The sequence below is a fragment of the Mustelus asterias genome, chromosome 17 (genome assembly GCF_964213995.1).
Source record: "Mustelus asterias chromosome 17, sMusAst1.hap1.1, whole genome shotgun sequence".
Taxonomy (NCBI): Eukaryota; Metazoa; Chordata; class Chondrichthyes; order Carcharhiniformes; family Triakidae; genus Mustelus; species Mustelus asterias.
In genome coordinates, this window is record NC_135817.1 from 32,264,061 (window position 1) to 32,283,072 (window position 19,012).

The window sequence follows — 19,012 nt, forward strand, 5'->3', positions numbered from 1 at the left end:
CCTGTTTGCTCATTTCACCAACTTGTCTATGTCCTTTGGAAGTTCTACACTACCCACCTCACAGTTTACAATGCTAACACATTTTGTATCATACATAAGCTTTGAAATTGTGCCTTGTACACCAAGGTCTAGGTCATTGATATATTTGAGGAAAAGCAAGGGACCAACACTGACCCCTCGAACTCCACGACAAATCTTTCTTCACCCTGAAAAACATTAACTGCTAGTACGATTAATGCTGGGCAGTGCCAAGGGGGCAGGACCAGAGGGGGCAGGGCAATCTGTGGCGGGGTGGGGGGGACCAGTGCCACTCTGCACTTCGGATGACTGGGAGAATGAGGGAGGAGGTGATCGGGGCTGGCTATCTGGGTGGGAGAAGGTTTGGGATGGGGAGTTGGGGGGGGGGGAGGAGGGAGGTGTAGGGACTGTCCGGGTGGGGGATAGGGAAATCGGGGCTCGCCGGATGGAGACATAGCGGCTGGAGGCCAGTGATCGAGAGTGGGGGATCAGGAGGTCAGCGATGGGGGGAGGGTTGCGGGGCAGGCCAGCGATCTGGAGGCCCCCAGTGCGGGGCTATTGCATATGCGCCGACCTCTGTGCTAATGGATCGGCGCATGCATAGTGGCCCGCTCAGAGCTATGCTTCCGGCCTCTTGGGCAGAAATAGGTCACGCCTACAGATTTCCAAAGTGAATCATGTTAGGGCACTTTGTGATGCACAATGTGTTGGAAATTCATTCTGGAAATCACGCTGAAAATACTGGTGGGTTTATTTCCAATTTACCACACGTTGGGAACTTAGAATTTTTTTGGGAGAATCCCGGTCCACCTCTCTGAGTAACACCTAAAAAAAGTGCAATACAGATGAACCAGTTCGCCATAAGTAGGTGTGAATAGCTACCCTTAATTCCCCATTGTGTAGCAATGGTTTGTAACTTTGAACATTTATGTAAGTGACGGATATATTGATCATGTATTACATGACTGTAACTGAGTTCAGATAACAAATCTTATCTACTGCAAGAATCGGGGAGAAACAAGCCAACTTGGAAACAAACAGAAGACCTCTGTGTGGGCCTCTCCCTCTCTTTCTATCTCCGCCTATTTTTACAAGCTCAAATTCAGTCTGCTAGTTTTCACTATCCACGTGCCATAAGCATAATTATTTTAAAAGAACTCCACCCAGCAGTTGTGAATAAATCTTCTACCTACATCTTTAAATTGCCTCATGCCAAGCCCCGAAGGACCTCCATGTTCAGCCTGGATCCACCCAAGTCATCAACCTACGAGAACCACATCAGTTTAATTTTTATTGCACTTGAAAAGTATCGCTTAATCTATCCTCCTGCTTTGTAATCTGTTTTTGTATGTATGAACCTGAGTGTGTGTGTGTGTGTGTGCATATGAAATTGGAGTGTTTTTATTATTTTTCTTAGACTAGGTTAATACAATAATCACAATTTTCTTGTTTTGGAGAAAAAACTTAAGGAAATCTGTCTGTGTTTTATATGGTGACAGCACCCAATCAGTTAAATACTCAGAATTGGAAAGCATATCCTTCTAAAATAAAATGTTGTGCTCAAACAAGGAGTGGTGGAAAGAGGGAAGCCATTCCACCTTTTCCCATCTCATCCTAACACATGCCTTCCTGGTGCGAGCCACAGGTGTTTTTGCCTCCTGACATGGGGGAAATGTATATTCCTCCTTCATCTGATTGCCTCCAGTAATAATTCAAGTGATGTATCATTAAAACTGGCTCATTCCCCTATTCTATGTGAACATCTCCAATTTCTACTTGTACATCGTTGCTTTAAATACAATTTCAGCTGTATCATGTGGCTGTGCAGTATTGCCCATTGCACAAGTTGGAGAGGCAAAACATGGAAATCAAAGGTAATTGCTTCAATCCAGCTGTGAGCGGAGATTCTAACCCATTTAACCTCCTCTGGGGTTTTGTCGACAGAATTCCACAACTCCCGCCTGACCCTTTTGGAAGCCAGCTTCTGATCGATATCAGGGCCATTGTCTCTTAAGCAGCTTCAAGCCATTAAGAGCTGCCGCAATATGCAATTTTTCTACCCCTCTTTGGCAAACTGCCAAACCTAAACATAAGACACATCTCTGGCTCGCCCACAACATGCACAGTATGGTGAACTTAGAAATGGGCCAACTTCAGCGTTCATGAACTCGTACTGACTTGTTGCCAAATCTAACACTGGAGAAGAAATCTGACCATGTTATTTTCAAATACCTTCCAAAGCAGGGATTCAAACTTATAATTTGTTTGCTCGCATTTCCAATTCCCTAGTATGGATAATGTTTAAAGAACTGGAGAGTATAAAAACTGAAAAAATCACTGCAGAAAATGTTTCAAATTCTTGTACACCACAAACAAAACAAAGAGCATAACAAATAGAACTACCCATGCACTATTTTGCATTGAGTGGTATTAACAAGCAGGTCTGAGGACTAAATGTATGATTCTAATAGACTATTAATCCATATTAGATTCAACAACCATGGTATTTAATGAATTAGGCACCCTAAGGCATTTTGCAGAAGCATTATGAAGCAAGATTTGACACCAGTTTAAGTTTATTTAATAGTGTCACAAGTATGCTTACATTAACACTGCAATGAAGTTACTGTGAAAATCTCCTAGTTGCCACACTCTGGCCCCTGTTCAGGTACACTGAGGGAGATTTAGCATAGCCAATACACCTAGCCAACACATTGTTTGGACTGTGGGAGAAAAAGCACACAGACGTGTGGAGAACGTGCAGTCTCCACACAGACAGTGACCTAAGCCGGGAATTGAACCCAGGTCCCTGGCACTGTGAGGCAGCAGTGCTAACCACTGTACCACTATGCCACTCCTGCCACCTGTGCCACCAAGTCATTAAAGGTAAGTTATGACAGATAGTCAAAAGCCTTGTCAAAGAGGTACCGTTTAAGGAGAATCTTAAAGAAGGAAAGAGAAATGGACAAGTGGAGAGGTTGAGCAGTTGAAAGCATGAGATCAGAATTGGATCAGCACAGATATGTTGGAGGGTTGCAGGGCTGAGAGATAATGGAGAATGGGAGGGGCAAGGCCATGGAGGGTTCTGGAAACAAGGATGAGAAATTTAAAATTGAGGCATTACTTAGCCCAATCCAAATTAGGTCAGCAAGCACAGGGCCAATAGGGAAATGGGACTTTCTATGAGTTAAGTCATGAGCAGCAGAATTTTGGATGACCTGAAGTTTACAGAGGATAGAATATGGGAGTCCAGCCAGGAGTGTGTTGGAATAGTCAAGCCTGTAGTTAAAAGAGGATGAGGACTTCAGCAGCAGATGAGCTGAGGCAAGGGTACTGTCAGGCGATGTTATGGAGATGGAAACAGGTAGTTTCAGTCATGGCATGAATAAGTGGCCAGAAGCTCAACTCGGCGTCAAACATTACACCAAGGCTGTCAACAATTGAGTTCAGTCTCAGATAGTTTTCACGGAGAGGGATGGAGTCAGTAGCTGGGAAATGGAGTTTGTAGCCTGGAGCAAAGATAATGGCTGGAATTTTACTGCTTAGGTTTGCAGAACGGAATTCTCCATTGGCCTCGCCCAAGTGAGGTCGTGAAATCCCACCCAGTGGCTCCAATCTTCCCAATATTTAATGTGTTATAGTTATTCATGTTAAATTATGTCAGGCCTTTTTAACCTTGTTACGTTAAGAATGTGTACACTATGCTGGTTAAACATCATATATATAGGGTGGGATTCTGCAACCTCGCTCGAGCGAGACCAGAAATTCCTGCCTGAGGTCAACGGACATTTCCATTGTCCGCCCCCTTGTCCACTCCGATTCTGTGGCGGGTGGGGCAGTAGAATTCCGGTGATAATGTCATCTCTGCTCCAGAATATAACTGCAGGAATTCCTCAGGGCAGTGCCCTAGGCCCAACCATCTTCAGCTGCTTCATCAATGACCTTCCTTCCATCATATTGTCAGATAGAGGTGGGGATGTTCACTGATGACTGTGTAATGTTCAGCACCATTCGTGACTCCTCAGATACTGAAGCAGTCCATGTCCAAATGCAGGAAGACCTGGACAATATCCAGGCTCGGGCTGACAAGTGGCTAGTCACATTCACATCACACAAGTGTCAAGCAATGACCGTCTCTAACAAATAAGAATCTAACCATCGTCTTTGACATTCAATGACATTACCATCGCTAAATCCCCCACTGTCAGCATCCTGGGGGTTACCATTGACCAGAAGATCAACTGGACTAGCCATATAAATACTGTGGCTACAAGATTAGGTCAGTGGCCAGGAATCTTGGCAAGTAACTTGCTTCCTGGCTCCCTAAAACTTGTTCCCAATCTACAAGTTAGAAGTGTGATGAGATATCCTCTACTTGCCTGATGGGTGCAACCCTAACAACACTCAAGAAGCTTGATACCATGTAGTCAAAGACCACTTGATTGTATCCCCATCCACAAACATTCACTCCCTCTACCACCAGTGCATAGTGGCAGCAGTGTGTGCCATCTACAAGATGCAATGTAGGAAGGCACCTTAGGCAGCACCTTCCAAACCAATGACCACTGCCGTTTGAAGTTCAAGGCAGCAGATACATGGGAACATAACCACCTGGAAGTTTCCCCTCAAATCACTCATCTTCCTGTCTTGGAAATATATTGCTGTTCCTTCATCAACACTGGGTCTAAATCCTGGAACCCCCCTCTCCCCCCAAACAGCACTGTGGGTGTACATACATCATACAGATTGCGGCAGTCCAAGAAGGCAGCTCATCACTGCCTTCTTAAGGGCAATTAGGGATGGGCAATAAATACTGGCCTTGACAGCAAAACCCACATCCCATGAATTAATAAAATATATATATAAATAATGCCCAGTTATAATATTACGGTACTTTACCAGAGTTTTATTTTAATTAAAATGCGAGCTTTCAGGAAGTAGAAAACATAACTGGTCCTGTATGGAATCAAAGCTGTGGAACTTGCAATGGAATCTATCACTGGTAAGTTCATGTGACCTCTTCAATAGAAGGGCAAGTTAAGATTAGCTTTGTGGAGCTGATTGTTTGTGCCACTTCAGTGGAAACTTAATTGGGTTTGCAAGGCAAGTAAATGTAAACATGTTGTTAATGTTTGAGAAGCAATTGGGCCTTGTAGCAATCGAGGCCTTTCAACAACCTTATTTTCTGCAATTGTTTGAGGGAAATGGTTCTTACTTCATTTTGTTTGTTTCTGAATGTTGCTAAGGCGATTCAAAGATGCTGAAAAACTATTTGTTGTGGTGTTTCTTTTTTGCTGTGTTGTACAAGTAAAATTAGTCTGCAAAACCCCCCAGACATAAGGGAAGTTTGAATGTGGTATTCTTACTCTGGCTTCAAAAGAGGCAGTTGAAGGGTAACAAAGGCAAGTTTTGTCATGGGAACAGTCTTAGACTTAAAATTGCCTACTTGGGCTGCTTAAGCTTTCAGACTGGCTTTTCTTTTTATATAAAGAAAATACCAAAGAGGTGCTGGTCCCTGAATGAATCCGCTTTGAGTAGGAACTTGTTTTCCAATGTTCATTATAAAATGGTAGCTTTATCATTTTATATTACCCTAAGCAACATTATTGCTCACAGTTACCATGCATTAATCCTCATGAGCTTGATAAAAGACAAAAGAAAAGTTTAGGAAACAAAAGCACCTTTTTACAAAAAGTCTCAGCTGAAGCAACTGCACAATTAAACCACACGGTTTCTCAGCAGACTTGAGGAAATTTGGCATGTCTTCTACAACTCTCACTAACTTCTTCAGATGCACCATAGAAAGCATTATTTCTGGTAGTATCACAGCTTGGTATTGCTCCTGCTCTGTTCAAGACCGCAAGGAACTACTAAGGGTCTTGAATGAAGCCCAGTCCATCACTCAAACCTGCCTCCCATCCATTGACACTGTCTACACTTCCCGCTGCCTTGGAAACGCAGCCAGCGTAATCAATGACCCCACGGATCCCAGACATATTCTCTTCCACCACCTTCCGTTGGGAAAAAGATACAAAAGTCTGCGATCACGTACCAACTGACTCAAAATCAGGTTCTTCCCTGCTGCCATCAGACTTTTGAATGGACCTACATCGCATTAAGTTGATTTTTTTTACACCCTAGCTGTGACTACAACACTACATTCTCCACTCTCTTTCCTTCTTTATGAACGGTATGCGTTGTTTGTATGGTGCGGAAGAAACAATACTTTTCACTGTACACAAATACATCTGACAAAAGCAAATCAAATCAAAATCACACAACTATGTTCTTTTCGAGAACTGTGTTTCACCCCTTCGACCTCTTAATCTCTTAAAATGACAGAATTGCTCTTCAAATCACTCCTGCATTTTACCCTCGGCTACTGATGCTGTGCTGATCTTTTATATTGCTCGACAGATCTAAGGCTGCTCTCACTGTGGTAGCTGTTTGCACTGCTGGCATTGTTGTGTCTTTTCATATTGGATAAGTAATGCGGTATGTGGTGCCCTTTTAGATTGCAGAACAAGTTACACAATGAAATTCTCAGTTGTTGATATAATTTTCTGGTCACCTAACATTACTGATATCTGATATACAGAGCAGCTGGTTATAAACACAGTGGCTGGCCTGAACAGACAAAGCTGAGTTGCTCAATCCACTTGCATCCGCTGTTTCTCTCTTCAGAGTCAGATTACAATGCTGGGCATACTGGCTGTGGAGACTCCAGTGAAGATTCATTTTAGATGCATTTAGATTCATTTTGGCACTTCCTAATGCAACAATACCACCTGATTCATTTTACAGTATTGAAATGTAAAATAAAGGGATCAATAATTTAACAATTTCCTTTATAGTACTTAATGGGAATTTACTTTATTCAAAGTAAAATTTCAAGATGCAAAGGAATGGTAAACTCCAATGTAATTAGAAGAACATTAGAATTAATGCAGTAATATTTAGCTCAACAACTCTTGCAATATTGCAACTTAAGCATATTTCTTTAACGTGCTCAACTGATCTCATCTGAACCTAGCTGTAGTTACAAGTCAAGGCCATATGAATAACTGTTGTCAGAACTGTTTGGGTTTCAGCACTCACACCATACAGGAGAAAGAAAATTGTACAGTGATGCAGTCTCAAAAGCTCGTATCAAAGCAAATTCCCAGATATATTTTGGTCTAGTGTCTGTGTGAGACCTCGTGACCTGTAGTGCTGCTATGCTCCAGAAGAGGAGAATAAATAATCATTAAGTCCCAGGCAAGTCTTTTGCAGAAACTTTAATATGAAAGGCAAACAATAATATCTTCCATTCAGTTTTCACATGCAGTCTTCAGAGTAGGCACCTGGCAGGTGGCATTCCCAGTAAAGCAGGAGCTGCTAATCATAGAATCATAGAAACCCTACAGTGCAGAAGGAGGCCATTCGGCCCATCGAGTCTGCACTGACCACAATCCCACCCAGGCCCTACCCCCACATATTTACCTGCTAATCCCTCTAACCTACGCATCCCAGGACTCTAAGGGGCAATTTTTAACCTGGCCAATCAACCTAACCCGCACATCTTTGGACTGTGGGAGGAAACCGGAGCACCCGGAGGAAACCCACGCAGACACGAGGAGAATGTGCAAACTCCACACAGACAGTGACCCGAGCCGGGAATCGAACCCGGGACCTTGGAGCTGTGAAGCAGCAGTGCTAACCACTGTGCTACCGTGCCACCCCTAATACATCCCACCATTTCATGAAAGGGTAATTTTAAATGCACCCACCAGCTTCAGGCTTGAGATTTCTACCCAAAACAGAAATTGCATGTTCAAATGTCAAGAGAGTAGATGATTAGTGCTAAAGGTCCCTTCTATATCCTTTGCTCAATACCTCAGCAACTGAAGTATTCAGTGTATTAGATGGAGCAAAACCAGTCCTCGATATCATCTATCTATTTGTGTGGGCTCAGGTCATAATATTGGCCCTCACATTTCCATAGATCAATATCAACTATGGTGGAACTGACTATCAGACATTCTGTTTATCAACAGCCATCCGATATTACAAATTCAGTGCTATCGCTAGAAATCAATTTCTACCCCATACTCTGCTCCTTATTTTTTCTGAAATTAAGTTAGTTTGCAAATGTATATTTCAGTAAACCAACAATATACAATAGGATGCATTTTATTTGCGAGCAGGTTACATAATATGTAATAATATAAAGATAACCAATATACAAAATATTATTGACCATTATTTAGTATTAAAATATATCTTGTAGTTGTATAATCTTTTCAGGAAAAACATACATGTCAAGCCAAACGAAATGACTAAAGATAAATCAAAGTTATTTAAAATATAACTTCAATATGGTTTTACATTTTTGAAACATATTAATTCATCTTGTTAACTCCTCTCATGGACATAGCCTGGTAATAGATGAGTCTTTAGTAGATTAATCGCCAATTAAAGTATGAATGGACAATTGAGACAATCAGCAGTTTCAACTCAGGATTAAGTTAAAAGAGACAGCTTGGGCATTGTGCCAGGACTGAGCTTTGCATTCCAAAATTTTGCAGAGTGATAAATTCACTGGAAATGAAACTGGTAGAAACAAATGGAACTTCTGAACAAGAGAGACAGTGTTGCTATAATACAATTACTTCATGTGACCTGGAAGCTAGTTTGTTTCTCCACTCTTTCTTAGAAGTGACATTGTTCTCATTGTAGCAGGTATATATTAAATCACAAATGTATTTCCACATGGGGCCCTACTTCAATTTTGATATTGCTGCAGAGTCAGGAGGTTGTAGCTGCTAATGTTACTCCTGGATTTAAACACACACTGTAACTTCCTGGCTCCCCAGCATTGTCGATTTTGAGGTTTCCCAAGGATGCACTGGGGAATCCCTCTGGGAAGTTCCCAGGTAAGGGTTTACGTGACGGTTGTCCAGAAGCACCAACTTCCCCTGGACAACTGTGCTATGCTAGGAACCATCCAACAAAGTGGCTTCAGATGGTTCTGTCAGGTTTCACTAATAGTTACATTGAAAAAGTTTGAAGAATTAAAACCACTTTAACTTCAACACAACTGTTGACCGCCTAAGGGAATCCCTCACTCCACTTCCCCCAGTTCCTGCCCCAAGCAACACTCCCGCTCTCCCATGATATTCTCCCCACCACGTATCCCACCCCCCATGACTCGACCTGAATCAACCTGGTCGGACTCCACCTCCCCCCCCCCCCCTCCACCTGATCAGACCAGCTGGAACACCCCCCACCCAACTCACCTGATCTAGCTGGAAACCCTCCCCCCACCCTGATCAACCCGACCAGCTGGACACTTCCTTCCCCCCAAACCTGACTGACCGGACCATCACCCCCCACCCTCCTGACCCAGATCAACAGCTAGTGATATTAAAATGTGGCATGTCCTCCTTTGCTCTGTTTCTTTTGAACTCTGTTGCTGGACCCTAGGTCCCACTGTGTTGCCTGAATCTCACCTGATCTGAGTCTGGAAGGTTGGGCAACACAGGCACTTAAGAAATTTAGCATGAATAAATGAGTACAGAGTGACAATCCAACACCGATTGTTACTCTGAGGAAGTTATGGTCCATAGTCACAGCTAATACTCCAATGCAATACTGGGGAGAGTATCAAAACATCATTGCTGTTTTACCCTTTGTTCTGGTAGATCTAAGAGACCCCATAGTATATTAGTTATGCTGCCAGCTTTAATATGCCACATTTATCACTATTCTTTGTTTTCTGTCCATTAACCTATCCTATATTCATGCTAATATATTACCCCCAACTCCATCCTGTGGATTAAACGTGCATGAGTTATTTAATCAAATGTCTTTTGGAAATCCAAGTATATTGCATCTATTGGTTCCCTTTATCTACCCTACTACTTATATCCTCAAAGAACACTAATATATTTGTCTAGCACCAAGACAGGGAAAGGCACTCAAGATAAGCACGAAGGAAATGCACATGGGTGATTTCTTGAATTTTTGTATGGGATACTGAACGGTTTGTTTGATAAAGTTGATTTAGAGCATTTATTTTGTGGTGGCTTTTATTTCAGCTTCAAATCAAGAGGATGTTTTTTTGATGGTACATTGCAGATGGGTGGGAATGTTTGGGACTGTTATTGAACAGGGAAATTCAGGTTTTGTATACTGCTATCAAAGTCAGATGACCTGATCATAGACACTTGGTCACTACGGGATATGTGGTTTGCCATTTCTTCCCCCCCATTCCCTCCCCATCTTCCTGCTTCTGCAGTTTGTCTTCTTCCTCATGCGTCTCATCCTCAGCTATTCACTGTTTACCTGGTGGTATGAGCTGTGCCCTCATGATGGTGAAATTGTGCAGAATGCAGCAGACCATTGTGTTGCAAAGTTCCTCAAGACTGGTCCAGACAGTGGAAGCATGAGTACCCCAATGATTTGCCCAATAATATCCTATGTGACGGCTTGTTTCTAAACCTGTTCATGTTGCCCATGTGGCTGTGGGTTGTGTACCAGAATCAGGAGCAGATGATCGGCAGACCACCCTGGTCACCCAATAGCAGCTGTCTGTCTCTTGTGGTAGCTCAAATGTTGATGGTATATCTGACTGGCACAGAATAATGGCATCATGACAGCTGCCAGGATACTGATCTTCATATTTGTTAGGGACCAGATCAGAAACTCCAAGGTATATTATACAGCTAGTCTAGACCCTAGCTTTTCCTTTTGATTCTGGCATTAGGGTGAGCATAAGGTATTCCGCTCCAGGTATGATTCAATCGACCCACTGGGAAGTTTTTATTTTTAAAAAACTTTATTTTTACAAACACAGTTAGAACATAACAAAAAGAATTGGCATAGCCTTTTCCAATTATAATACTTAAACATGACAAAGTATAATTCTTAACAACTAGCAATCTTTATTGTTCCAATGCAAGCAACATTTCCCATAGACATAAATCCCCTTTTCAGAACCAGTTAGCACCAAAAAAACCGATATGCTCATGTGGATGCTAGATTTCTAGCCTTTTAACACCTCTGGAGAGAGATCCAGACTGACATCTTGGGTGGGATTTCCCACAGCGCTGGCCCCAAAGCCAGAAAATCCTGTCCTGAGGTCAATGGACCTTGCCATGGTCCATGTCCCACCCATTACGATTCCCGTGGCAGGTGGGATGGTAAAATTCCAATGCTTGTCTTCTAATTCTCATACTGCAACCTCCAGAGAAAGATCCACTCCCAAACAGCAGAATCTCAGAGAAAGAGACATATTTCCAGACAGATTCCAATCTCTAAATCTAGAGAGAGGCAGAGAAAGTGTCTTTTCTCTAAAGTTCCCAAACAACAGACTGCTCTTGATTTCTCTGTGTAAGCCTAGCTCCACCCAGTCACCTAATATTACTGTGAATCAACCTAATCAAGCCCTACTCTGGAAAATCCCAAGGGAAATCATTAAAATCAGCAGAACAGGATTAGCCCAGATTAAAACAAACATTCTTGCAATTAGGAGCAATTATGCTGCTACAGTAACAATAGATGATGTCGGTTATAGACCCAGCAGCACCAATAATAAAATACACTGCTGAAACAGATCCTGCACAATAAGCAGGACTAAAATACATTTCTTAAAGGCATAATATCCTTAAATGATGACCCAGGCACACCAGATGCACATTGTTGCTGTGATACATCTCTGAATTACAAGCAGCATCTGCAAAGTAACATGTGAAGTCAATGGCAACCTGCAGCATGGGGGAGCCCACTATCCTGGCAACACTAAGTGCACAATTTGCCTGCTTCTCTCTGGAAAGGAAAAAACAATGTTACCCTCTCTTTGTGTGCAGTCCATCAGTCACCTTCCTTATGTAACAGTGGACAGCAAACTGCAAGATGTTGGAGATCCCCTGTTCCAACCTGGCTGGAACTTGGCACAAAGAAATTCATGGCCATGCTCACCTTCCCAGCTACTTGCAGAGCTCCCCCCCACCCCCCTCCACCTTGCTCCAAGGATGCATGCCTCCCTGCAACAGGGGACATGTTTCAATAAGCACATTATTGGTAAAAAAGAGGTGCCAGACATATTGTTCCTAGCTGTGATTGAGGTATCAGAATTTCCCTGAGCACCATGGGTGGGTATGGCCAGCCTCTGAAAGCCCTTCTCTTCTCTTCCCTCTGTGTTTTCTATTTATTCTCCCACTCATGCTGCAACTACACAGGTTAGAAACGAAAGCAGTCGTGATTGGAAGCAAGTGAACTGAACAGAGCCTCAAACTAAACACCAAGGTCCTCACTATTTGCTGGTCCACCCCTTACACCTTAGCTGACACATCATAAGACCATAAGACCATAAGACATAGGAGCGGAAGTAAGGCCATTCGGCCCATCGAGTCCACTCCACCATTCAATCATGGTTGATTTCAACTCCATTTACCCGCTCTCTCCCCATAGCCCTTAATTCCTCGAGAAATCAAGAATTTATCAATTTCTGTCTTGAAGACGCTCAACGTCTCGGCCTCCACAGCCCTCTGTGGCAATGAATTCCACAGACCCACCACTCTCTGGCTGAAGAAATTTCTCCTCATCTCTGTTCTAAAGTGACTCCCTTTTATTCTAAGGCTGTGCCCCCGCGTCCTAGTCTCCCCTGTTAATGGAAACAACTTCCCTACGTCCATCCTATCTAAGCCGTTCATTATCTTGTAAGTTTCTATCAGATCTCCCCTCAACCTCCTAAACTCCAATGAATATAATCCCACGATCCTCAGACGTTCATCGTATGTCAGGCCTACCATTCCTGGGATCATCCGTGTGAATCTCCGCTGGACCCGCTCCAGTGCCAGTATGTCCTTCCTGAGGTGTGGGGCCCAAAATTGCTCACAGTACTCCAAATGGGGCCTAACCAGTGCTTTATAAAGCCTCAGAAGTACATCCCTGCTTTTGTATTCCAAGCCTCTTGAGATAAATGACAACATTACATTTGCTTTCCTAATTACGGACTCAACCTGCAAGTTTACCTTTAGAGAATCCTGGACTAGGACTCCCAAGTCCCTTTGCACTTTAGCATTATGAATTTTGTCACCGTTTAGAAAATAGTCCATGCCTCTATTCTTTTTTCCAAAGTGTACGACCTCGCACTTGCCCACGTTGAATTTCATCAGCCACTTCTTGGACCACTCTCCTAAACTGTCTAAATCTTTCTGCAGCCTCCCCACCTCCTCAATACTACCTGCCCCTCCACCTATCTTTGTATCATCGGCAAACTTGGCCAGAATGCTCCCAGTCCCGTCATCTAGATCGTTAATATATAAAGAGAACAGCTGTGGCCCCAACACTGAACCCTGCGGGACACCACTTGTCACCGGTTGCCATTCTGAGAAAGAACCTTTTATCCCAACTCTCTGCCTTCTGTCTGACAGCCAATCGTCAATCCATGTTAGTACCTTGCCTCGAATACCATGGGCCCTTATTTTACTCAGCAGTCTCCCGTGAGGCACCTTGTCAAAGGCCTTTTGGAAGTCAAGATAGATAACATCCATTGGCTCTCCTTGGTCTAACCTATTTGTTATCTCTTCAAAGAACTCTAACAGGTTTGTCAGGCACGACCTCCCCTTACTAAATCCATGCTGACTTGTCTTAATCCGACCCTGCACTTCCAAGAATTTAGAAATCTCATCCTTAACGATGGATTCTAGAATTTTGCCAACAACTGAGGTTAGGCTAATTGGCCTATAATTTTCCATCTTTTTTCTTGTTCCCTTCTTGAACAGTGGGGTTACAACAGCGATTTTCCAATCCTCTGGGACTTTCAATGACTCCAGTGACTTTTGAAAGATCATAACTAACGCCTCCACTATTTCTTCAGCTATCTCCTTTAGAACTCTAGGATGTAGCCCATCTGGGCCCGGAGATTTATCAATTTTCAGACCTTTTAGTTTCTCTAGCACTTTCTCCTTTGTGATGGCAACCATATTCAACTCTGCCCCCTGACTTTCCTGAATTGTTGGGATATTACTCATGTCTTCTACTGTGAAGACTGACGCAAAGTACTTATTAAGTTCCTCAGCTATTTCCTTGTCTCCCATCACTAGATTACCAGCGTCATTTTGGAGCGGCCCAATGTCTACTTTTGCCTCCCGTTTGTTTTTAATGTATTTAAAGAAACTTTTACTATCATTCCTAATGTTACTGGCTAGCCTACCTTCATATTTGATCCTCTCCTTCCTTATTTCTCTCTTTGTTATCCTCTGTTTGTTTTTATAGCCTTCCCAATCTTCTGACTTCCCACTACTCTTTGCCACATTATAGGCTCTCTCTTTTGCCTTGATGCATTCCCTGACTTCCTTTGTCAGCCATGGCTGCCTAATCCCCCCTCTGATAACCTTTCTTTTGTTTGGGATGAACCTCTGCACTGTGTCCTCAATTACTCCCAGAAACTCCTGCCATTGCTGTTCTACTGTCTTTCCCACTAGGCTCTGCTTCCAGTCGATTTTTGTCAGTTCCTCCCTCATGCGCCTGTAATTACCTTTATTTAACTGTAGAACCTTCACATCTGATTCTGCCTTCCTTCTTTCAAATTGCAGACTGAATTCTACCATATTATGATCACTGCTTCCTAAGTGTTCCCTTACTTTAAGATCTTGGCACTTACTGACGTACATCATCAAACATTTCTAGGAACTCAGCAGCTACCAATAGAAATCAGCTAGTAATTAACCTATAAATGGTTGAGGAATCCCTTAGAAAGCACTGTTGCTGTGTCCTTCCTGCTGCTGAATTCATATTTAGCTGTGCAAGGTTGAAAGAGGGCTTTAGTTGAAGCATTCCTGTTCAAAGTAGTACTAAATCACCCTTACATGCTGACAGATGCCTGGTCTGCATTGTTCTGACACTAGCCCCTTGGCACTTACTGACGTACACAAAATGATATCAGGTACAGTTGCACAAGAATATATACTCGCAGTGTGGATTCGACTTTGGATGCAAAACAGTGGCCTTAACACCCATATTTTTAATTTTACTACTGAGTACTCTGTACTGGCTAGCTGGAGGTAGTGATTTATCTGTAGGACTCTTGGGATATGTCGTACTTTTGCCAAAGTTGTTACACCAGCCATTCTCCCCAGCATGTTCCATTTCTTTATACTTTCATTTTGCAAGTCAGTTAACATTTGTGAAGAATGGAGATTACTTTATCTGCATGCACAAATAAAAGCCTATAATTTTCTAACTGATTTAGGCACTGTTGAAAAACTCTCCTTGACACTGCAGGGTCCCTGAGATTGTGTTCCCGAAAGCTTATCAGCCGGAAGTTAATATCTTCCTGGCTTCCACTCGGTAATATTATTTTCCAATTCCAGCAACTTATCCTCATCTACTCATCTGGACTATCTGTATAATTTTGTGTGATTTTATCTTATCTGATGACTGCAAATTATAGGTTGTATTGCAGAATTGGCAATTTCTGTTGATATACCTGAAGTAGGTAGCTCTGATATTTATTTTGCCCTTATCTCTTTAGCCCTTCACTAAAAATCTTCACTAGTATAAGCAGCCAGTGAAACAAAGAAATTTAAGTTATCGGAGCAGAAGTAGACCAACTGGCCTGTCAAACCTGCTCTACCACTCAGTACAATCATAGCTGATCTTTGGTCTCAGCTCCACTTTCCTGCTCACTCCCCGTTTCCCTTGATTCCCTGAGAGACCAAAAATCTGTCTACCTGAGCCTTAAATATGCTCCACAATGAAGAATTCACAAGCCTCTGGGACAGAGAATTCCAAAGATTCACGACCCTTTAAATAAATTTCTCCTCATCTCAGTCCTAAATTTTCTAGAATCTAATTTTGGAAAATCCTAATCAGCACATTGACAATCTCTGCGGCTACCTATTTCAGAATCCTAGGATATCCGTATCCTGGGGATTTGTTGAATTTCAGCCTCTTAAATTTCTCCAGTATTTTTTCTGTGCTGATAATTACCTGAAGATCCTTGCTCTTATCAATCCCTAGGTTACTCTTTATTTCTGGTATGCAAATGTGTTTCCTGCTGTGAATAAATATTTGCTCAATATCTCAGCCATTTCCTTATTTGGCATGACAATTTCTCCTGTCTATCTCTCTGAAGGACCACTGTTTACTTTGTTTATTCTTCTCCTTATATATTTGCATATGCTCTTACAATCTGTCTTTACATTCCTGCCTAATTTATTTGCATATTCTATTTTTTGCCTTTTCAGCTACTTGTTGGTGGCCCTTTGTTGATTCTAAAGAAAACTCCCAATGCTCAGGCTTACTACCATCCTTCTGCAACATGATACACCTCTTTTAATCTAATACCATCCTTTGTTTCCGTGATAAGCCGTGGATGGATCTTTCTTGCAGAGTGTTGTCTTTTAATGGAATCTATCTTTATTGGGAATATGAAGCAGGTCAGGCAGCATCTGCAGAGAGAGAAAATTTCCACTCCATCTGACGAAGGAGCAGCGCTCCGAAAGATTTCCACTCCATCTGACGAAGGAGCAGCACTCCGAAAGCTAATGGCATTTGCTACCAAATAGACCTGTTGGACTTTAACCTGGTGTTGTTAAAACTCTTACTGAGAGAAAAAAAACAGAGTTAACATTTCAGGTTTCCAACATAAGTATGAGCATTTCTAGCATTTTCTGTTTTTATTTCGGATTTCCAGCATCCACGGTATTTTCCTTATGTCTCTTTGTTGAATATTTTGAATTGTTTATTTCAACATTTCCCATTGTTTATTTATTGCCATAATCTTTAATCCATTCAGCTGATCAAGCACAACCAGCTTTCTCTTCATCCCAATAAAATTCCTTTCAGTTTAAGATTCTTCTTTGCACTGTAGTGTGTTGAACTCAAACCTACTATGGAATAACGTGCTTTCTAACTTAATATCATTGGCAGGACTTGCATCCTCATCCTACCTGGCAAGTTTTAATGAGCTGATCCCAGGAATTCCAGTGGGATCAGCATTGGGCTCAATGGGATCCCATCCTGATTGTGATGGAGTGGAATCATTAGAATCTTAAGGCCTCACATTTTGTATGTATGGTATTGTACTGAAACTAGCAGAGTAGTAATTTTGCATGCCCTCTTGTCACTTGTTTTCATAGACGATGGATATGCAATGGATGTACGAGATCAATGGTTTGGATCCCCAGTACACTCCTCCTAACATTCAGCACGGTAAAATCACCCACACTGACTTCCAGCACATCGTTCCGGTACGACAACGTAACTTCATCCGAGAAAATCTCAAGGTGATAACAACTGCGGTGTCCTCTCCTCTAAAAGGCACTCCCCTAGTTTCTAGAAATAAAACAAGTAGAACAAAGTAAATATGAAATAAGTTGCATTTCCTTGCACATCATTTTCTGAAGAATGTAGATTGTTCTATCTGTGCAAATAAAAGCCTATCATTCATAACTGATTTATATGAAGAAATTGATACATTTTTATGAATACAGTGATCTTGTGTGTGCTGATTTATTATACCTAATCCATTGTATTTTTCCAATAAATCTTTTCAATATAACCATCACCAATTCAAGCTATTTTGCTTTGAAAAATATCTGTGATCACTTATATTCTTAAATAAAATGTATCTGAGCATTCTGCCCAACCTGTGTCATTTTCTGATAATGGATCCACTAGCTGATCAACAAAACCAATACATTTTGGCAACATTTCTTATAATAGATGCCCATCTTCTGATTCAAATATCAGAGGATATAATTATTTGTCAACCTGTTAGCTGGTGCTATTTATTCCGTTGTATGACAAAACAACAGTTTGGTATATTTTTCTCCATTCTCTAATGTTACCAAAAATATTAAATGAACATTGGGTGGCACGGTGGCACAGTGGCTAGCACTGCTGCCTCACAGCACCAGGGACTCGGGTTTAATTCTGGTCTCGGGTCACTGTCTGTGTGGAGTTTGCACATTCTCCCCGTGTCTTTGTGGGTTTCCTCTGGGTATTCTGGTTTCCTCCCACAGTCCAAAGATGTGCGGGTTCGGTTGATTGGCCATGGTAAATTGGGGTGTTAGGGGATTAGCAGGGTAAATATGTGGGGTTACGGGAATAGAGCCTGGGTGGGATTGTGGTCAGCGCAGACTCGATAGGCCGAATGGCTTCCTTCTGCATTGTAGGGATTGTATAATTCTATGATAAAAAAGTGGGAAGCATACTTAGAGCTGTATCAGTCTATGGTTCTATCACTAAATCTTACACAAAGTATACTTAAGAATTCTGATTATAGTTGTATTTTTATTTTATATTCCATCTCACACTAGCTGGTATATTTACTATATAATATGCAATTGTTATTTATGCAAAGGAAAAGCCCTTATATAGAACTATATAGAAGCACAGAAACAGACCATTCAGTACTTCTTACTCTATCAGTATAACCCTGCTCTCTCATATGCTTATCCAACTTTCCTTTGAATGCATCGATGCAATTTCCCTCAATCACTCCAGCCAGATTACCACATCCTCACCACTCTCTGGATAAAAACCTTTCTTCTGAATTCCCCACTTGATTTCTTGGTGACTCTCTTATATTAGTACTCTCTTGATTTACTTTTTTCCCACAAGTGAAAAGAATCTGAGTGGAATTTTCTGTTTTTAACTAACTGCGGTGGTGGGGGCTTTCGCAGAGTATATCCCACTGCTCAGCATGGTGGGAAATTGTTCCTGATTCTGTGCCTGGAAGCTCATTAATTATGCACAGGTAAGTATCTCTCTATCTCCTGCAGAGCCTGAGAGCTGATTTGTCTGCCCCGCCATTATCTGCCTCGCCATCCGAACACACACACCTCCCTCTCTCTGGCCTATCGCTCTCCAGGATTCACAGAGATATCTTCAAGCCTCAAGAAGAAAGCAGCACCTCTCTTCAGCCAAGCCTCCAGGCCTTAATCAGAGGAGCGTGGACAAATAGGGATGTGCTCTATCCCAGGATGGTTCCAGAAAGCAT

General features: G+C 42.1%; 1 protein-coding gene across 1 annotated transcript in view; it reads left to right on the forward strand.

Annotated features, from left to right (window-relative positions):
• The window catches only part of LOC144506053 (cilia- and flagella-associated protein 47), a 384,789-nt gene extending 367,135 nt beyond the window's left edge, over positions 1-17,654 (forward strand). Inside the window, exon 38 of the mRNA XM_078231872.1 lies at positions 17,148-17,654. Coding sequence (XP_078087998.1) covers positions 17,148-17,372 — 225 coding nt within the window. The 3' untranslated portion in view covers positions 17,373-17,654. The remainder of the gene's footprint in view (positions 1-17,147) is intronic.
• Positions 17,655-19,012: the final 1,358 nt, after the last annotated feature.